The 18,643-nt window shown below is 51.8% G+C and overlaps 1 protein-coding gene across 2 annotated transcripts in view; it reads left to right on the top strand.

The window, feature by feature from the left end:
* Positions 1-1,529: 1,529 nt before the first annotated feature.
* Positions 1,530-18,643, top strand: part of LOC143374984 (uncharacterized) — a 68,033-nt gene continuing 50,919 nt past the window's right edge. The window contains exon 1 of one of the 2 annotated variants that reach the window (XM_076823626.1): positions 1,530-1,631. Coding sequence is in view for 1 of the 2 variants with exons in the window: in XM_076823621.1 (XP_076679736.1) it covers positions 1,570-1,631 (62 nt within the window). In the remaining variant the exon portion in view is untranslated. The remainder of the gene's footprint in view (positions 1,632-18,643) is intronic. The other variant, XM_076823621.1, reaches the window with a different exon arrangement.

Genomic DNA, 18,643 nt, shown 5'->3' with positions numbered 1-18,643 from the left:
GGCGGGAGAACGATTTGGTTGGAGTTTAGTACCTATAATAGTAGAGTATGGTGAAATGGGACGAGACATAGTTGGTCGTACCTTGGATGGTTGATCGCGTAAATCCACGGGTCGATGCAAGAAACAGTCTTGGAAAATACAGCCGGCAGCATCGTCGAGAGCGGGGTGAGCAGTTCTCTGAAAGGGAAAAGAGAGGTGAGTGACAGGTGAGATTAAACGGAGGTGATCGGTCTAATTACCGATTGCCGAATGCGCCCATCAAGGCGACCGTTGCGTACGGTGTCCAGGCCATCAGGAACAGGAAGAAAATCGTGAATGCCACTTTAGCGATTCTCAACTCGATGCTTCTCTCTTTGTCCTGATTGGACACCAACGATTTCACGTTCATTTTCTTCGCCTGGCAAACGTAGAACCGAACAACTGGTTAGAATCGCATTGGACGCGTCGGAGAGCCATCGGATGGTCCCGCGTGCTACCGACCTGGTCGCGTAGCATTTTCTCGTGATTCCGGATAGACTGTAGCAGCTGGGAGTAGAAGTAGATGATGAAACTCAGGGGAATGACGTAGGCCCAGACGAAAATGCAGACGACGAAGGCCCTGGTGTCTTGATCGTCCGTGAGGTAGTCGAACGAGCAAGTGGTTAGGAAGCCCTCTGAAACGGTCGGACGGAATAGGGTTCGGGACAAGTAAAGCGAATCATCGGCTACCGAATAGTTTCTGAAGGGAAGACGATCCGTGTACGATCGTAGGGTTGGTTACGCCTACCGGTGGTGAATTGACCCCAGACTTTGAGTAGCGGTAAAACGGTGAACGGCATCGTCCATGACCACGTGAAAGCGACGATTACCGCGGCCTGTTTGGAATTCAGCCGTCCGTCGATCGGGCAGGAAATGGTCCTGCGGAAACAAACGAAACGCCGCTCGATGATTCCTTCGGTTGCTCGTCCAACGATTCCCCGATTGGAAAGCCGCGCGATCGATCGGAAAAGCTCAGAGGAATGTTGGCAACCTGTATCGGTCGAAGGCGATCGCCGCGTTCGTAATGGATTGGCCGAGTCCTGAAACCGCGCCCAGCGCCGCATAGACGTCGCAGCCCACTTCCCAGCCGAGCATACGTTCCGTGAAGCAGTTTACCACGAACATGGGCATTTCGAAGGCCATTACTAGATCGAATACCGCCAAGTTTACTATAAATATGTTCGAAGCCGTTCTCAACGATTTCGATCTGAAAGCATAATCCGATAAATTATAGCGATTCCGCGCAAACACGCGCGAGGGTGGCGGCACAGTGGTTAACAGTGGTCGGTACAAACTCCAGCCCGACAATACGCGAACAGACGATTTTCAACGTCGCCGACGGAGGGCACCACCACCACCACCACCACCACCACCACCCACGCCTGCCACTTTGCGATTCAAACGATACACTTACGTGCTAAAGATCCATATGACGCAACCATTCCCTACAACAGACATTACCATCAGAATAGTGTAGACAAGGGCGAGTCCAATGTGCCAAAATTTTTCAGGTGCAAGGAATCCTCTCCAGTGGGGGTGCACGAGGTCCGAATGTTCCGGAGCCACGTTCCATCCCAGGAATCTTTCTCTCATCGACGGAAGGTACCTGCGTGGTGAGCAAACCAACAGAATTCAATTCCCCGGCAATTCGGAGTTTCGGGGTCGCGAATGGCGGTCTGCACATAAGCAGAAATCCACGTCGGGAGATACTAAACGAGCGCGGAGGGCCGGGGCATTTCTCCGTGGAAAATACTACTCGGTCGTTCCGAACGGCGCGAATGTCCTCTTCTTCGACACGCTCGTATTTCAAAGAATCCTTCCGTTCCGCTATCACCATCTCGACGCTCTCGAAGCGTTTTCCATTCGCGTGGAACGGAATGACCGGAAACGAGCACTCGATCGTGTTCGATCGGCGCGGCGCAGGTAGGTTGGTATGCACGTATGTATCGACTCGGAGGAGAGCGGACGAATAGACTATGAGCACACACCCGGTTTCCTCGCCGATGAAAGCCAATGGACCACTGATGAGAGTCTCGTTGCGCAATGTCATCCCCGATTAAGTTGGTCGACTCCAAGACTCAGCTTTACGTTCTGTACACGGGGATTCCCAGTCACTTTGCAAATTAATCTATGGATGCGTCGATGCGGATCGCGACAGCTCGACTGGATAAATAGGTACCGATGGTTGGGTATGGCCGAGCGGGTACGCGCTTCTTCTTCGACGAATCGGCCGAGCGACAAATGCTCCGAAGGGGGTTGTGGGCTCGATCGATATTTTGAGGAATGGGGGAAGAAAAGGAGTGTTCCCAATTAAATCCGATTGCGGAATGGAGTCGAGGTGCGACGCACACGGTTTGAAGTGAGACGCGGTGTAGAGGTCGTGAATACGTTCCGCAACTCACTTGACTCGGTCTATCCCGATTCTTTCCTTTTATACGCAGCACGGATCGCGATCGAGAATTGCGTGCCGGCTGAGAGTTTAATTCGATTTGCCGCGTACGAATACGAGAAACCTTTTGTTTAGCTGAGTCTAGGCGGTCACGCGAACCGATCTTGATCGCGCTTTCACCCCCCGTGACGCGATGCCCTTTCGCGACTACTCTTAATCCCTGGACGAGGCTACGGTTGCGCCATGGTCGCGGCGACCACGCGTCTCCAAAAAAGTCCGGCAACGAGCAAGCGGGGAGGGTCTGTCACCGGGCGAAATTACGAGGGGTTCGCCAGCGCTCGAAATCCATTGGACGCGCGCTGTCAATCTCGTAATCGAGGGCTCGTTTCGTTATCGGTTTAACCGAATAACGCTCTCGAGCCGATCGAAAATCCCGAGGAATAGCGATGCGTCCGGTCGGAGTCCTGAAATTTCACGCTGGTCGAACGTTGGACGGCCGCGTCGCGGCGCGGCCCGGCCAGCCGCCGCAAACTATTTTTCCGCGCGGTCACCATTTGGCGCCGCGCGAAATTCATCTCGGCAAGTGCAGCAGCCACCTATATAGCCGGCTCGGATTTCCAAGCTACCGCGGCCGCAGCCTTCGCGCAGCGCATCCACCGGATTAAATCATAAAATTGTCCTGGAACGGCCTCGGAATTCCACTGATTTACGAGGACGGCTCGCGCGGCTCCATGCGTGTCCTTTCGCGCTAGTTGGTTGGCTGGCGTTGGCCGGTACGCGCCGCGCGGGCGGCCGTGTCTCCATAGAAGCGTGTCTGCCCGAAAAGATACAGCGTTTCGCGTTTTACGCGCAACCTAGACCGAAACACTAGCGGGGAGAGATAGCGCGGTGAAAAAGAGACGTGGCAGGGGGTGGGCTCGGGACGCGAGCGGGGCGGGAATCGCGGGGGTGTGGGTGGTACAACGGTGGCGGCAGAAACGCACAGAGAAGAGGGTTTTTCATTCTGCGCGTGGCAAAAGAGAGAGAGAGAGAGAGGGAGAAAGGGAGAGAGTAGCAGGACGTTTTTCACGATTCAACAGATATATTTACGAGCTTTGTTCGCCCGTGTAATTCCCGCGACTTATAAAGCGTCGCTGCGCCATTGTCCGCAGTGGAAATCCAGCGGGAAAATTGAATGACAAACAATGGGCCCAGCCGAGGCCGATTATGGTAACAATGCGAGTGGAGCGACCAGCATCACGCCGGTCCTCGTACTTCTCTCTACCTCGGACCCGCGACCCAATGCGCTAACTACGTACCCCCAGCTACTTTTTTTCTACTTGCTCCGTCCGCGCGCGTTCGTCATCTCTCATCGATTGTTCTCCTTTTTACGCTACCCACGGCCGGCTATCGGTCGGTCGGTCCGAACCCCCTGCTCGTCGGCGTCGTGTCATCGTACTTTTCATTTTCCCCTCATATCCGTTGCTTCCTCTCGTTTCGACTCCGCTCGTCTCGCCTTGTCTCGCGATACGGACCGTCGCGTCGCGTCGCGTCGGCGTCGCAGGCATCCGCACAGGCAGGTTTCATCGACGCGATAACAATGCCTTGTCGCCATATCCAGGGGACAAACATTTCTAAGCGCGTCCCTCGTCTCTCCCTCCCCCCCCCCATTCTATCTTTCCTCTTCCATCCCTGTCCCTGTATCGGAAATAAGCCCGACCGATTTCGCGAATCTCTCCGGGCATCCCGTTTCAGTTTGGCGTTTCAACGTCCGTTTCGCTGGCCAATACGAAGAATGATCGATTGCGGTGGGAATTTTCGGCCTGCAGCCGATGCCAACGGGACCCGACGGTCCGGCGATATCGCCTTCTCGCGTAAGGCAATACGGTTGATGGAGCGTTCGCGACGGACATTGTTTTTGCGACGCGGACTAACATTTTTCACCCAATTCCGAGAAAGAAAAGCTACTTGAACCCCTTGGAAACTGGAGACTGGAAGCCTGTGTATTTTTGCCTCGGTATCGAGCCAGGCCCTCGCACCGCCCCCCTTTTACGTTCTCGGATTCGAGCCTGTGTATGTATGTAGGCACCCCCGACCCTGCACAGTTCCCCGCTTCTCGTGAATCGTCGCGATAGTCGGCCCGCGAAGCGGCCCGAACCAACAACAAAGGAATGCAGATTGGAGAGACACGGATTAACGGGGATTAACGCTAATTGGGCCGCCGCCGCGGCGACGCGACGCCCCGCGCCGGCCTGCGTAGCTGTCGTCGTCGTTGTCGTCAGTACAGAAATCGTGTCGTTAATGGTAGAGGTTCTTGCTTCCCGTGTCCTCCTCGTGCTCCTCCTGCCCTGCCTCCCGTGCGCCCTCGTTCGTTCGACAGAGTACCCTGCACCGAGGGGCGCAGACTGACACTTTTTTCCGATTCAAGAGCCATCGCGATTATTCAAATCGCGTCCCGCGAGGTTAGTCGAGGCGCGGCGAGGCGAGGCGAAAATCGCGATGCGAGTCGGCCGATGTACATACCAAGATGAGGAGGCATTCTACGTTTCACCGGAGAATTCTCCCCTCGTTACTGTGAAATCAATTCGAGGGTCCTCGTTAATCGTACCGTTCCCCTCTCCGAGGAGCCGTCTCGCGCGATCCGCGGATAAATCGAAATCGGATCGGCTCTTCGGATCATTTCACCGTCCTCCCTCCCAAAGGGGATGTCGTAGGACTAATCCGGCTATTCCGTTGCGATGGATACCTACCTAGGGATATTAACGGACGATTAAGTTGCTGTTTAGCGTCGACAAAACAGCGAGCGCCTGTATTACTATTACATAGATCTCTGCTCTGCCCCACTTTCTCCATTCCTTTACCCGCCGTTCCCCCGTAATTATCCTGCTACGGCACAGGGCAACAACAGAAGCGCAGCAAAGCAGAGGAGAAGATTCACGGGAACGTGATCTTCATCTCGCGCACAATAAACCTTATTATACGTGCCGCTTGTCCCGCTTTCCTGATACGTACTCGGATGCTGCCGCCGCTATCTCTTTGTTTCGGATGCAACGACGGAGCGGATCGACCCCACATGGGAAGAAGTAACATTAGAGGGCTGCACGATAACGGCCCGTGCTCATGGAAGAAAGATCGCCGTCAGATACGGTATCGCCTCGTAAAAGCTAGAAACGTATTTTACGAGCGTCGCGTAAAATTATGCGGATCAGACGTGTTGCCGTTCCGACGCGATACCGTTCCACCCCGGGCGCCTAAACGCGGCGATCAAATTCTGGCCCGAGTGAAACGTGAAGAGACATTTCCGCTTCCGTCGGATGCATTACGAATAACGAAACTCTCCCGATAGCCGACGCGACACGATATGACCCCCAAGCCAAGCCATCGTGCATCGCATCGGTGTGCTAGTAGTTTCGGTCCGCGCGTGGTCAGACAGCAGTCTCGACACGCTCGCGACTTTGTTCGTCGTTCTCGCCGCATTACCGTCACGGTTTCACCTTCGACGTATCTCACAAGATTTAGTTGCCGCGTTATTATGTAAATTGGAGCTCATTGTCAGATGGAAGGGCTCTCGGCGATCGCGACGCAACGGCACACAGTGGGACGAAACGTAGACATCTCTGGACATGGCCGTATCTTTGTTAAAAAACATCTTATTTCGATGAGGTTTAACTTATTTTAAAGGCAAATGACCACACTTCCAGACAGTGAACATAAATATTGAATAAAAATATTGTTTGCACTCTCTAGCTTTTGACAAACATCAACAAATTTTTGCGGTTTGACAGACTTTAAGAACCGCGAGCGCAGGGTAAAAAATGCCAAGTCGAAAGCTCGGGCCGATGCCTGAGACGAGGTTAGCGAATATATGTACATACATACGTCTGATGCCTGAAATAACCTCTCATTTGTTCCAAGCCGGGCCCTCTCGTCTATCCCCCGTCTCTCTCCTCCTTCGCCGACCCCGTTTCCATCTCTACCCTATTCACCCTTTCGTAGCCTACGAACCCGTTTATTCCGACAAAGGGTACCAGGGCGCGGTCTTGGGTAGAATAACGTCGATTTCGCGAAATTCTTCGGAAAAATCTCCATAATTTCGGGAATTGCCTTTTGATGTCGGAGATGAAAGAGCCCGCGGCCGAGTGGTCTTCCGAATCGTTCCGCCTATTTCTCTCTAACTCGGGCTCGGCTCCTTTCCTTCGGCTCGCTCGCTGGTAGGGACTTGGCCGCATTCGGGGCGAAATTTACGAATCTCGAAGGATACCCTGCCGGATCGAAGCCTCTCGGTGTTGCGCTGCAACTTTTCGCTGACTGCCGAAAACATTTATGCCGGCTGGGATAGGAGCAGCGAGTACCCTAAGAATCGGCGCCGCGGCGCGCCGCCGAGTACCTAGAGCGGGGGACTCGAATCGTAAATTAGTGAGAGGCGAGAGAACCGGGGAGGAGGAACTGCGAAATAATCGGGATGGGTAACTAACGTCTGTAGCCCGGGGGCGTCGCGGATTCGCTTTGGAGAATAGGGAAGTAGAAGTAGAATGAGAATAAGGAGACGAAGGAGATGGAGAGAGGGATGGAAGACGGTGGCGGAGATGAGAGCAACGAGACCAGTCGGCGATACCGTGTAAACTCGCGGCAGGAGAAAACAACAAAGGGAAATGACACAATGCGTATCGGAGGTTTCAACGGGCTCGCGAGGCTAACGGCAGCGTGGCTCGCATTTGCAAGCAGTAGGTAGGTAGGCGAGCAAACGTGCAAGCGTATCGTGACCATAACAAACGAGGAAAGGGGGTAAAAGGGGTAAAAGGAGAGCGAGTGTTGGTGAACGCTCGCGAATTGCCGCGGCATCCTGCTCGGCTTAATTTAGCCTTGAGCCCCTCGTAGTTATTCGAATGCCGCCTACTGGCTCGTGCGGGACAGTTGAATCGCTCCCGGGGATTCCGCCATCTTTTGTCTTAGCACAATGCCGGCCGAAACACAAAAGTGACTAAGTGCCCGTAATACTCGCCATTATATGCCTTCTACCCGCTACTCTTTGTCGCGTTACTCTCTCCGGCGCGGCACGTCGCGTCGTCTGCGCTCGCCTCCTCTTCCCTTGCCTATCGAATTACCCACGAATCTTGCTGCGGCTTACAATTAAAGTAAGTGTCGAACGGTGCGATGCGTTGCTTGAAAGTCGACCCCAGCGGCGCGTCGCGATCCAATTGGCTATGCACGTATATTTAGGCATGTATCCACTAAGGCTGTTCGAGTACTCGAATATTCGAGTAGCTTGAAGTTCGGACCGAGCCGAGACTCGGTTTCCGAGCCGAGCCGAGTACTCGTAAAAACCGAGTAGCTCCAAAGAACCGAGCGGCTCGATAAAACCGAGTAGCTCGATTTTTTTTGAGTGGCCCGAAAGAATCGAGAAACTTAAGATTTTTTGAGCAGCTCGAATATACTTGGAGCAGATTGAAATTTTCGAGCTGACCGACTGTCTCGAGTAGCTTGAAGCTTGAACGTTTCAGGCAATACGAATGTTTCGAATATTTCAGGTTACGAAGAAAAACGTAAGAAGAAAAGAAAGATAACATAAAGAGAAGTGTACGAATTCGTTCATAAATACACAAAAAAAATGAAAAAAAAAGAAAGATTTGAATTTAGTACTTATTTTCAAAAGTTACAGAATATTTCCATTTACAGCTCACATTTTAATTATTCACATTACCCGTTGCGTGCATCGCGATTCAGGGATACGGATCCAATCTCCAGAATTTGCACACTGGCGAATAATCATTGTGAGCGTATTGTTTTCTTTGCGCGGAACGTACGCGTCTTTAGGTCTGGACTGTTTAGAGTTTTGGATGGAATGGTATGGCGATTGAGTGAATGGTTATGCGCTCAGTCGGGGAATTATTTCCTGGTCGGTTTGTTTCGGGGTGACACTCGTATTGGTCTTTAGATTTTTGGTTCTCGGGGTAAGATGCGTGGATTTTTTGTGAGCGGTAAAGTGGATTTGCGTTTTTTTGTTGCCGTGTCTTTTTGTAACTAATGTGGTCTTCGCGTAAGACAAATAAATAAATAAATAAATAAATTACTTATTGAGAACCATTATCTACATTCCCGTAGATAAACGTAACCTAAAATATTCGAAACACTCGTATTGCTCGAAACGTTCAAGCTTCAAGCTACTCGACACAGTCGGTCTGCTCGAAAATTTCGATCTGCTCCAACTGTATTCGAGCCGCTCGATAAATTTCAAGCTTTTCGATTCTTTCGAGCCGCTCGAAAAAATTCGAGCTACTCGGTTTTATCGAGCCACTCGGTTTTTAAGGGTACTCGGCCTCGGCTCGTCTCGAAAAGCCGAGCCCGGCTCGGCTCGCCTTCTCCGAGTACTCGAACAGCCTTAGCATCCACCTGCTTCGGCTCGATCCGCAAACAGACACAGTTCTCTTGTCCTCGGCGTGAAATGAGGGGAAAGTTGTCGCCCCTGGGTAATCGTAACGGAATTACGAGGGGACCCCGAAATCAGCGTTATTCGCGGTGCAAAAAGTTTTTCTATCGCATCGTCGTAAATATATTCTCGACTCGTACCGTGCCGCCACCGCGTAACTTGGCTTAACTCGAGCCAAACGCGCGATATTCCGTCTTCTTGTCCTACAGTCGCTTTTAAACTTCGTTCTGGCTTATTTTTTTTTTCTGCCCGACCGAGAGCACGTTTGGCTTTTGCGTCACGTCATTTAATTTCCGGATTCGAACTCGAAAGTTATTGGGTTGTACGTGCTCGTCTCAATTAGGTCTCCGCACGGTAGGTCTCGGCCAAAATTCTCTAGCTCCCGTACCTACCGCGCGAGGGGAAACTTTTGCTCCTTCGTCTCCTAGTTATTCGGGTAAAAGTTGCTTTCCTACGTTCGAAGCGATAAGCTTGCAATCAGGTAGCTATATAATTTATGTCCGGCAAAAGGACAGTCCGAGGTGGCGAGCTCCTCGAGCAAGGTGAACGCTGCTGAGACGAACAGACTGTCGTTTCTGTCGTCCATTAGAGAAGCTGCGTGAAAAACGAAATCATTCGGTTGCGTCCTGCTCCCGGGCGAACCATCGATTGCATCGCGGGAAACGGACGGGGGTGCGATAACGGCCAGAGGAATGAGAAGAGTGCCGGTGGAGCAAAGTGAAAAAAGGATAGAGAAAGCGGATGAGGGAAATAGGGAGTGGGAGAGAAAGTAAGCGGTAAGCGGTCGATTAGAGAGAGTCTGATCAGGCCTATTAATCTTCGATCTGTCCGATACTAGGCTATGAATTATGCATCGACCGTGCAGACGCATTGATTTCTCAACCAGACAGGGAAATATTATTCGAATAATTCAAAGTAATGAGTCGAGAGCGAGCTCGACTCCAGCCGTTCCCCGAATCCCGATCACTCGCCTTTCCGTGGCCGAGGCCTCGAACGCGGTCAATCTTATCGTGCTTCTCGTAACAGCAAAGGAGAGAGCTAAAAGCAGATTGAGACGATCCCGAGGATGGTCCAAGTCCCCGTCTCTGTTCACTCGCTTCACCACCTTCTCCGCATCGCCACATACTTGCGCGCAGGTACCCGCAGACCTTTGAAAGGGTATTATGAAAATGAGGAAAGAGGAGGGGAGGAGACGCAACGTGTTGGCGTCGTGGCGTTTGGCATTTGGCGAGGGATGAGAGGCGAAAGCGGAAAGCGGAAAGCGGAAAGCGTCGGGGGAAGAAGGAGGGGTGAGGGCTGAATAAATCGGAGGAAGAAGCTCCGCGTATCGGATATCGTCGATAAATCGAGACCCGTAGGGGTTTCCAGGAGATTAACGGAGAACTTTGTCGTAGCTGGGGGTGCGCGGGACGTCGCGTCGCGGCCACCGCCGCGCCATGAGAACACTTTTCTCTAATTCGATGGGAAGTTCCTTCAGTCCGAATCACCGGCCGACTTCCGGCGCAGTTCCTCGGATCTTGGTCAGCCAATTCCCAATTCATTCTGGCATCGGCGCGAAACTTGGATAACGATTATTCTGCCCTCGTTTTCGCAGCAACCGATTTCCTTCCACCTTCGTCCGTCGCAACTGCCGATTCCACCCTACCTCTCGCGAACTCCGGCTTACTTAAAACCGTCTATCCACCGTCGATCCATACCTACGTAGGTACGCGAGCATTCCCGCTTCCCACTTCCCATGGCAGTTCCCAACGAAATTGTGCTCGGCCCCTCTTTGCGTCCGCCTACAATCCCGCGGCTCAATTATTTCCGACAGCTAACCGTGACGTTTCCATCAATTTATTAAAAGATAGGAGTGCATCAGTTGGAGCAGATTAAACGATAATGGCAGGTAAAAGGATAATATGACAGCGACGGTTGCTCGCGAACGCGACACGAATAATTCAACCGTGACCCTTGATATGTCGTGTACCGACCCACTGACTTTTGCTCCAGCGGAACTTTATTTGTACCTTCCCCTCTCGCGTCACGGACAGGCGAAAATGTCGGGCAGACTATCTTTAATCCAGCACATCCAGTGGCTTCTATAAAAAGAACGGGCAAAAACAAACACGACCAAGTGAAACGAGCGGTTCGAGTATCTTCCCGAATCGTGTCGTCGCGTCGCACGGTGCTCCTCGACACACGCCTTAGGTCGATGATGACTATCCGATTAGATAGATGGGAAGGATATTTTTACGATACTTATCTCTGAAACCAGGCCAACGCGGTTATCGTCGGAAGGTTCAGAAATTTCACCCAACTACCTGCAAGTTCCGCGTTGGTCGCCTGGGAAGGTCCGCTTCTTCCTACTCACGCAACCAACCACCTAAGCCCTAAGGTGCTACGGCGATATCACCAGAATCGTACGAAATGTACGTACGTACAATGTACATAGCTCAGTCTCGTTTTCGTTGGCCGCATGGCGCTTCGGGTCCAGCCGCTTCTCATCCAAGCCGGACATCGTGAATCATACGTTCCGATCGTTGCTGCTTGAAAATCGGTCCGATTCCGCATGAATCTATCTGCCTCGATTGATAAGAAGACTTCCCTCGCGTACTGGCTTCCCTACGTGTTTCCTTTTCCCTTGTGTGCCGCGTTTCTCACCGTTTCTCATCCAAAGATTTCTGGGGATCGTTTGTACCGACGTTCACGACCAACTCTGCTATCGGTACGCGCCGTTTCGCCCGGATATTTTCGCGATATCTGCACCCTTTTCCTTTCAAAGTGTTCCCACAGTTTTCACTGCGAATGATGCAAGTCTGCTTGCTGTCGGTCGGATAAATAAGCGCAGACTGTCCCCGTTCGAGACGCGAAGACTTTCCGGGAACCGTGAAGATACCACTCTCGAGCGCTGATTAAATCTCGATACCTTGGAAAAAGAGCAAGGTCTAGGTGGGTCGTCGACAGACCTCGAGGCCCTCGAGGCCCCGTGGCCTGCTGCCGTCTCGTTCCTCCTCGGTTTCCTCGCCGCGCGGCGTCGCGTCGCGTCGAGGCGAGCTCTCGCGCGAATTTGCCTCTCGCGTTTTCCATAATATCGGGAACGATGCTGGAGAGTCGACCAGCCCACGGTAATCTCGTATCCGAACTTTCGCGACGAGGGCGCGAAACATAACTCGTTAGACAGAGGACCGAGGCGAGCGTGCGGGAAGGGAAACGGGATGCGACAACGGATCCGGCGAAGAAGGGGAGGTGGAACGAGAGGGTTGTACATAGGTATACACGGGCGTAAAGCGAAACTGCGTCGGCGAGGAGGATGGATGACGCCGACGACGGCGACGCGACTGTTGGGCCGCGAGTACGCGGATCATAAACGAGTCGTTGACGAGACACAAGACACGGGAAAAGTGAAAAGAGGGAGGAGGAAATTGCTGCGTAGTTTCGCTAGCTGTTCCCCCCAATCACAGGCACCGAGGGATGCTAACTATTCCGATTGTGTGCGCGCGAGCCAGAAAATTGTAAATCAAACGCGCTTAAAGCGAGCTAGCCCCGAAACTTTGAACAAGCCAACCACGGGGACCGATCCGCGGAGGAGGGACAAAAGTGAACGAAAGCAACCAAGAGCTCGCGAAAGCGTCGCGGCACGTCCAAACGTTAGGCTGAGAGTGGTTTGCACGGAACGACGGTGTACAAAGGGAACGGTGAACTCGGGATTGCGGATCCCCGTGGCAGAAGAGGAAAGAGATACGGCAGTAGCCCGCAAATCATTTGCATAATTGATTAAAGACTCGTAGTGACCGCGGTATGCACGTTTCCGCGGCGTGGTCGGTGAAACGCGCCGCGTATCTCAGCCATCAACAGAAGCGTGTGTTGCGAAACGCTCCGGTCAAGAACGCAACCGCGACGCGACGCCTCGGTACGCAATCGCGTCTAAAACTGCCGCTCGCATCATAACTCTTCACTCGGGAATGAAACTGCCCACTAACGTATTAAAGCAGGGGTAATTTTATCCGCTGCTGAAAGATTATCTAACTACCGAGGACGATGCGGATCAGTCCGCTTTGGAACGTAAGTAGGGGAGGGTTGCTGCAAGGGGTTGGTTGACTAATTGTTAATAACTTTGCACCGACATATGTTCTACTGCGGAATGATTTACTGTAGAAAGAAGTCTACTATGACATGCATTTATGTCCGATCGCGCGTTTTTTAACGCTTATCTAAAAATTGACTACGTAAGTAAATATTTTTTCTTGAGAATTTTATTTTTTCACGCTCTATATAGTTACTATACAATAAATGTTAAGGGACTATTTTAAAGTTCATTTATTAGACGATCTATTGACGTAGTATTTTTGTTTATACATAAATAATTGAAGGTTATTCGGGGCTGGTTGACTAACAACGTTAGTAAGGTTTAAAGTGTTATTTGGTTATTCACTAAGCGATTTTTATATTTTGTTTAAATATCAGTATGTTATAAATACATTATAATTTATGTTTAAGTTGAAAAAATCTTCAGTTTATTATTAAAATGTGAAAGAAAGAAATTAATATTTTATAATGAAACAGCTCTTGTGACATTGTGTTATTTTATTATCACTGAGATAAGTTGCTAATAACATTTTCTTTACTGATTGTCCTATAGACAACCTACCCCATACTATAAGTCAACCAACCCCGGTGATGGGGCTGGTTGACCAGCATGGAAGGTGTTAAAAAAACATTAAAATTTCTAGACTTTGTTTGCGCGGGAATGAGGTAGCTGACCGTATCAACTGCTTCGGCTCCTCTATCGACTCCTTTAAACGGTCAGTTATCTCCTCGTTTCGTACATCGCTGATATAAAATGTTCGTCTGTTATTGCCATCAGGCATTCCTGTTTCGTTTTTGTTTTTATTACACTCGTTCTGCACAATACTGTTTCATACTTGTGTTTATACTGTGCTTAGACCCGTCTACTAAAAAACAATAAATAAATAATAATAATAATAATAAAATACCTCAATTGTCACATCGAGTCAACTTTGATAATTTAATCAGATAGCCAAATGTACGCTCTACCAAATATACCAACCGGTTTAATGATCTCTCGTCCACATAATTTATTAAAAATCGAAAACGGAAATACTGACCTACAAACCCCGGCGCCCTAGCTACTGTACATAAATGCTACGTACATACGTGGAAAGTGGCGAGGGCGAGACCGCTTGTTAGGCAAACGAGATCGCACCGGCACCTCATCCCTCCTTCTTCTCGCTGCTTCTTTCGCCACGAACGTGTTCTTTCTCTACTATGACGACTAAGACCCGATAGGGAATGCTCGGCAAAGGGAAGTTTGCTCTTAGGTTTCTTGCCGCCTCGCACGCGGATTCGCGTGCGCACCATCCAAAGAACCAAAGAACCAAAGAACTGACTACACGGCCCTCTATTTATTTGCCCCGGCGCCGTCGCCGACGCAACCTACCGAACCCACGACCACACCGGTGGAAGAACTTTATTTCACGTAGTTTCTTGCCTGCCAGGGGCTAGATTAATATACTTCGGAACGTGTTCCCCGGTAAAAAAGTTCGCCGGAACGGACGTCGCCACTCGGGCGTTTTTCGCGCGGGCAGCGTCGCGTCGCTCGTAGGAACCCATAATCCAAAACACACAGTCAAAGAATTTTGCGAATTTCACGAAAGCGTCGAGTCGACTTACGGTTCCGAGGCAGTGCATCTCCGTCTTGCCAAGGAACGGTTCGTTGATTTTTCGATACTTCGTAAAGGCACGAGCTCGCTCGACCTTGCACGTTTACCGAGCCGTCGGAGACGATCGAGAACGAGGGACGTGGCCTCGTAGAGCGGGCTACGTGCGGGGAACGTGCTAGGAAATATGTATGCGCGGGTCTGATACCGCGGCGCATACAAGATGTACCGCGATAAAAACTGCATTTTCGGTCTCCCAAAGGATCGCCGACCCTACCAGACCAAATCGGACAAAGGCGAACCCTGTCTATGGTCGCCCCTGTAGAGTGTTAGCACTTGTAAATTAATGACCCGTTTGGTCTAAATAATATAGCTGTTTATTCGGATACTATCGACGCGGTCCTGTCGATCGCCCTCCTCAGACTAAGTAGCAACCTAGGCCACGCTCAACCCCTCCGCGTCCGACTCGGAAAGGCTCAAGCCTCACCGCTAGGGTGAGGAAAGGCCGCCAGGTCTTGATCTCAGCCACTGGAACTTACTGCGACGCGTCTCGCTCGCCACAGTCCCAATATGTACTATTCCAACAACTTTCTCCAGTTCGTTAATTTTCCTTGCCCAGGTTTTTCCCCTTATTCTTCGCCTCCTCTCCACATTTTGTTGGCTTTCTTTCAACGTCCTGGCACGATCGATGAAACCGTAAACGATAGGAGCCTGGGAATAGGGGACCTCGACGCGGCGCGGCGCAGCATCGCGATCCGACCGAGAGAGAAAGAGCGGAACGTGCGCAATCCCATCCTCGCGTCATCTTTCGCCGGTCGCGGCGAATCGGCCACTTGTTGACAATTCGCACCAGCCGATTGGCACGCCTATAAATTAACTCCGGGACAGTGTGGACCAATTAATCGCGAGAGACAGGAGGGAATCGTGCTCGATAGCAGGCGAGCGTGGTACGTCGTAAATCAAGCACCAAGCAGCAACCACGACCACCTACGACGTCGTGCCTAGCGCCTTCCGCCTTCCTCTCACCTGTTATTGCCCGCGGACCGAGCCCACTTACTTGTTGATACGCAGCTGTACGTGTTGCAGTTGCTGCTTCGAAACGGTGCGATTTACATTTCCGGAGGGATAACACCACCTGTCTATGGTCTATGCTGGCTACAGCGAGCTGCGATCTAGCGTAGATACAGATCGCAGCCGAAAGATCCGGTCACCCTTGACCGGCTGGCCGTTTCTTGAATGCTAGGTGCAAGAGGAGAGGGGCATTTACCGGGAGAGGTAAGACCAGACCGGTAAATCGAGCTGCCACGCGAAAAGATATGGTGCTCGGTCGAGTATCATATTCGGGTACGTTTCACGATCTTTGTTCTTTCCTTCGGGGAGTGGCTTGGATTGCCGCTCCAACTAACACCGGGGGATCAAGAATCGGCGACGTCGCGTCGCTAGCTCACGGAAAAGTACACCGTTCAACGAACGAAAAACGAAGGAAAGGGTCTGGATGCCTCTGCAAATACGGATCGATTCCGGAGCGACTAGACGCGACGCGACGCCGCCGGGGGATAGAGCGAATGCACCGGCTCGAGTGTACGCCAAGTCGTGAATTCCCGAACCAGGCTCCCGATTAATCGTGTCGATTCGAACAAGAAGGTTCGAAGGAAAGTCAATAGAACCGGAGACGACAGGGATCTCGTCGAGACCGATCCAGCAGGCCTATACTGGTCGACCGGGAACCACCGCGGTGGCGCTGCAACTGCAACCGCAAAGCCGCAGCCTAAACGAGGAGAAAAAGTATCGTATCGCCGAATACACGGAGGCTGCTCTGAGTTACCTTAATTATTTTCCCTCCCCCCGTGCCCCGTCCCGCCCGCCGACCACGCTTACGAGTCCGCAGTCGACTCCCAAGAAAATTACAGGCAGCCTCGATAAATATTAACTCCGCAGCCCGGAAAGGTCCTGAAAGCTACACCACCCTCGGGTTCGGTCTACGGCCATCCCATCGCCTCCCTTTCCGCCGGCAGGTTACGTTTCAGACGGTCAGGTTCCTCGAGCTGGTGCAACAGGGCTTGAGACCAGGGGCGGAGGGCGCCAGCGACGACGATGTCGAGCTCAAGATCGTGCGAGAGGGTGAGAACGAGGGTGCTCGGAAGGGATAGGTGTAGAGAGGAGGTTGAAAGTCGCACGGGGGAGGAACTGGAGGAGGTGAAGCAGGTAAAGGAGGTGAAGGAGGTGAAGGAGGTGAAGGAGGTGAAGGAGGTTGCCGGTGCGACGAGCTGGAAAGGATGGTCGATACCATCTTCCTGCAGACGCAGAACGTCCCTATTTATTCGGGTTAAGTAGTGCGAGCTTCCACGTACGCTAGACGCGCGTTAAACTCCAGCGAAAGTTCGTTATCAGTCGCAGCGCCGCGCCGCCTCGTTCCAACAGGAATTTGTCGCGATTCGTCCGCGACGATCGATCGAGGGCCGACATATTGGCCGATTCGAAATTACCAGCTGTTGGCGATTGTTCGTCGTAGCACGATCACGTTTCGCCCCATTAACGACGCGTTTCGGCCACCTAATCACTAGCTTTACCCAGTCGGCTAACTACACCGTACGGGCTTCGGATCTCGCGGCAATTTATACCTCTTCCTGAACGCGTCATTAAGACCGCTAGATAGAATCTCGAGACCGGATCGTCGCCGCGAAAGAATTCCGACCTACCTGCGGATCGTGACCTTTCACCGTTACCGTAAATGTCTGTGTCATCTGTTCGGGGAGACTAATTTCGCCGGATGATTATTTGATTAACGACGCGTTTCAGGTCGGCTCCTTATGCGGGCGACTTTTTTATGCGTCACTAAATCACGTTCGTAGCCTCGCTTTATGTTAATTTTATTTTCACCGTTGACCGTTTCGCGGAGCTCCACGGTAGGGAAAGATAAACGAAGCGATGAATTATTCATTCCAAGATAAGCACGATTTTAACAAAGAACGATTGCATTTCGCTTGCTGGCTACCGCGTTTGCGTTTTGTAAGAGGCAGACTTGTAGGTTGGATGCGGGTGAATAAGGCGGCGGGCGAGAAAGCGGAAAGAAAGCGAGGGGGGAGGATCAGCGTCGATATTCGGGCGAACCAGCGAGGACAGCCCTCGAGAGGCATTTCGATGGGGGCAGTAATAATTCCAGTCCGCTCCAGCGACTTGATCGTTTATACCGCGCGTACCTGGATTAATGATGGAACGGATGATCGATTTACGCCAATTTCGTAGAAGCTGCTGGCCAAAGTGCAACGTCTTTGATGACGTAACCGCAAATCGCAGGATCGACGATATGCGCGGTTACCAGCGAAAACAATTTCGCAGTCTTCTCAATCCGCTGTAAACCACAATGGAATTTATCGTCTATACCTATGAACTGGGATTTGTACCGCAACTGTTTTCAAAGGAGCACCGCAACGAGCACAAAGGGAACGAGATTTCCACGCGTTTCGGTGCGTTCGTTCCTCCGCCTCCGCCTTCTCCTTCCACCCTCAATGCCGAGATGCAACCATTTCATCCGCGAACGCGCCTCCCTGATTCTCGTCTATCGCGATTAATCGATCTCGTTTCGACTCGATGCCACAACGGAAAATATACTCGTCTCCTATCTCCCGCTTCCCCATTCCCTTTCCACCCTCCCCTCTCTCTCTCTCTCTTCCTCTTCTCTCCACCTCATCTTCGTCGGTGCATCGATGCGTCCGAGTTTCGGTTTCCGTTCGCGGATCGGACGGAAAAACGGCGGTATCGACTGACGGGACGGGCCTGGCCGGGACGGGACGGGGCGTTGAGCGCACGCGAAACAAGGCAAGCTCTCTTCCGTTGTCGGCCGGGCTCCGCGTGGAGTACGCGCGGCTAACGATTCCCATTATCGTTATCGTAACCAACGAAATTGACCATCGCGTCAGCTTCAGCTTGCTGGACGCAGCGCACCGTTGCGAAGGGGGGGAAGGAGGCTTTAGAGACTTGGGAAAAACGATTATTCCATTACGGGGAAACTTTTATGCCTGCCGGATCAGCCAGCAGTCCTGAGGCCCAACAGCGGAACGGGCGGACGGACCTAAGTAGGTATATATAGTTCCTCTGACGAATCATCGTGCAGAAGAAAATGGTAGAGAGTTCACTGGCTCCTCTGCTCTCTGAATTGTCCAAGATTTC

The sequence above is a fragment of the Andrena cerasifolii genome, chromosome 12, assembly GCF_050908995.1.
Source record: "Andrena cerasifolii isolate SP2316 chromosome 12, iyAndCera1_principal, whole genome shotgun sequence".
NCBI lineage: Eukaryota > Metazoa > Arthropoda > Insecta > Hymenoptera > Andrenidae > Andrena > Andrena cerasifolii.
This window is presented reverse-complemented; position numbering and strand designations above follow the sequence as displayed.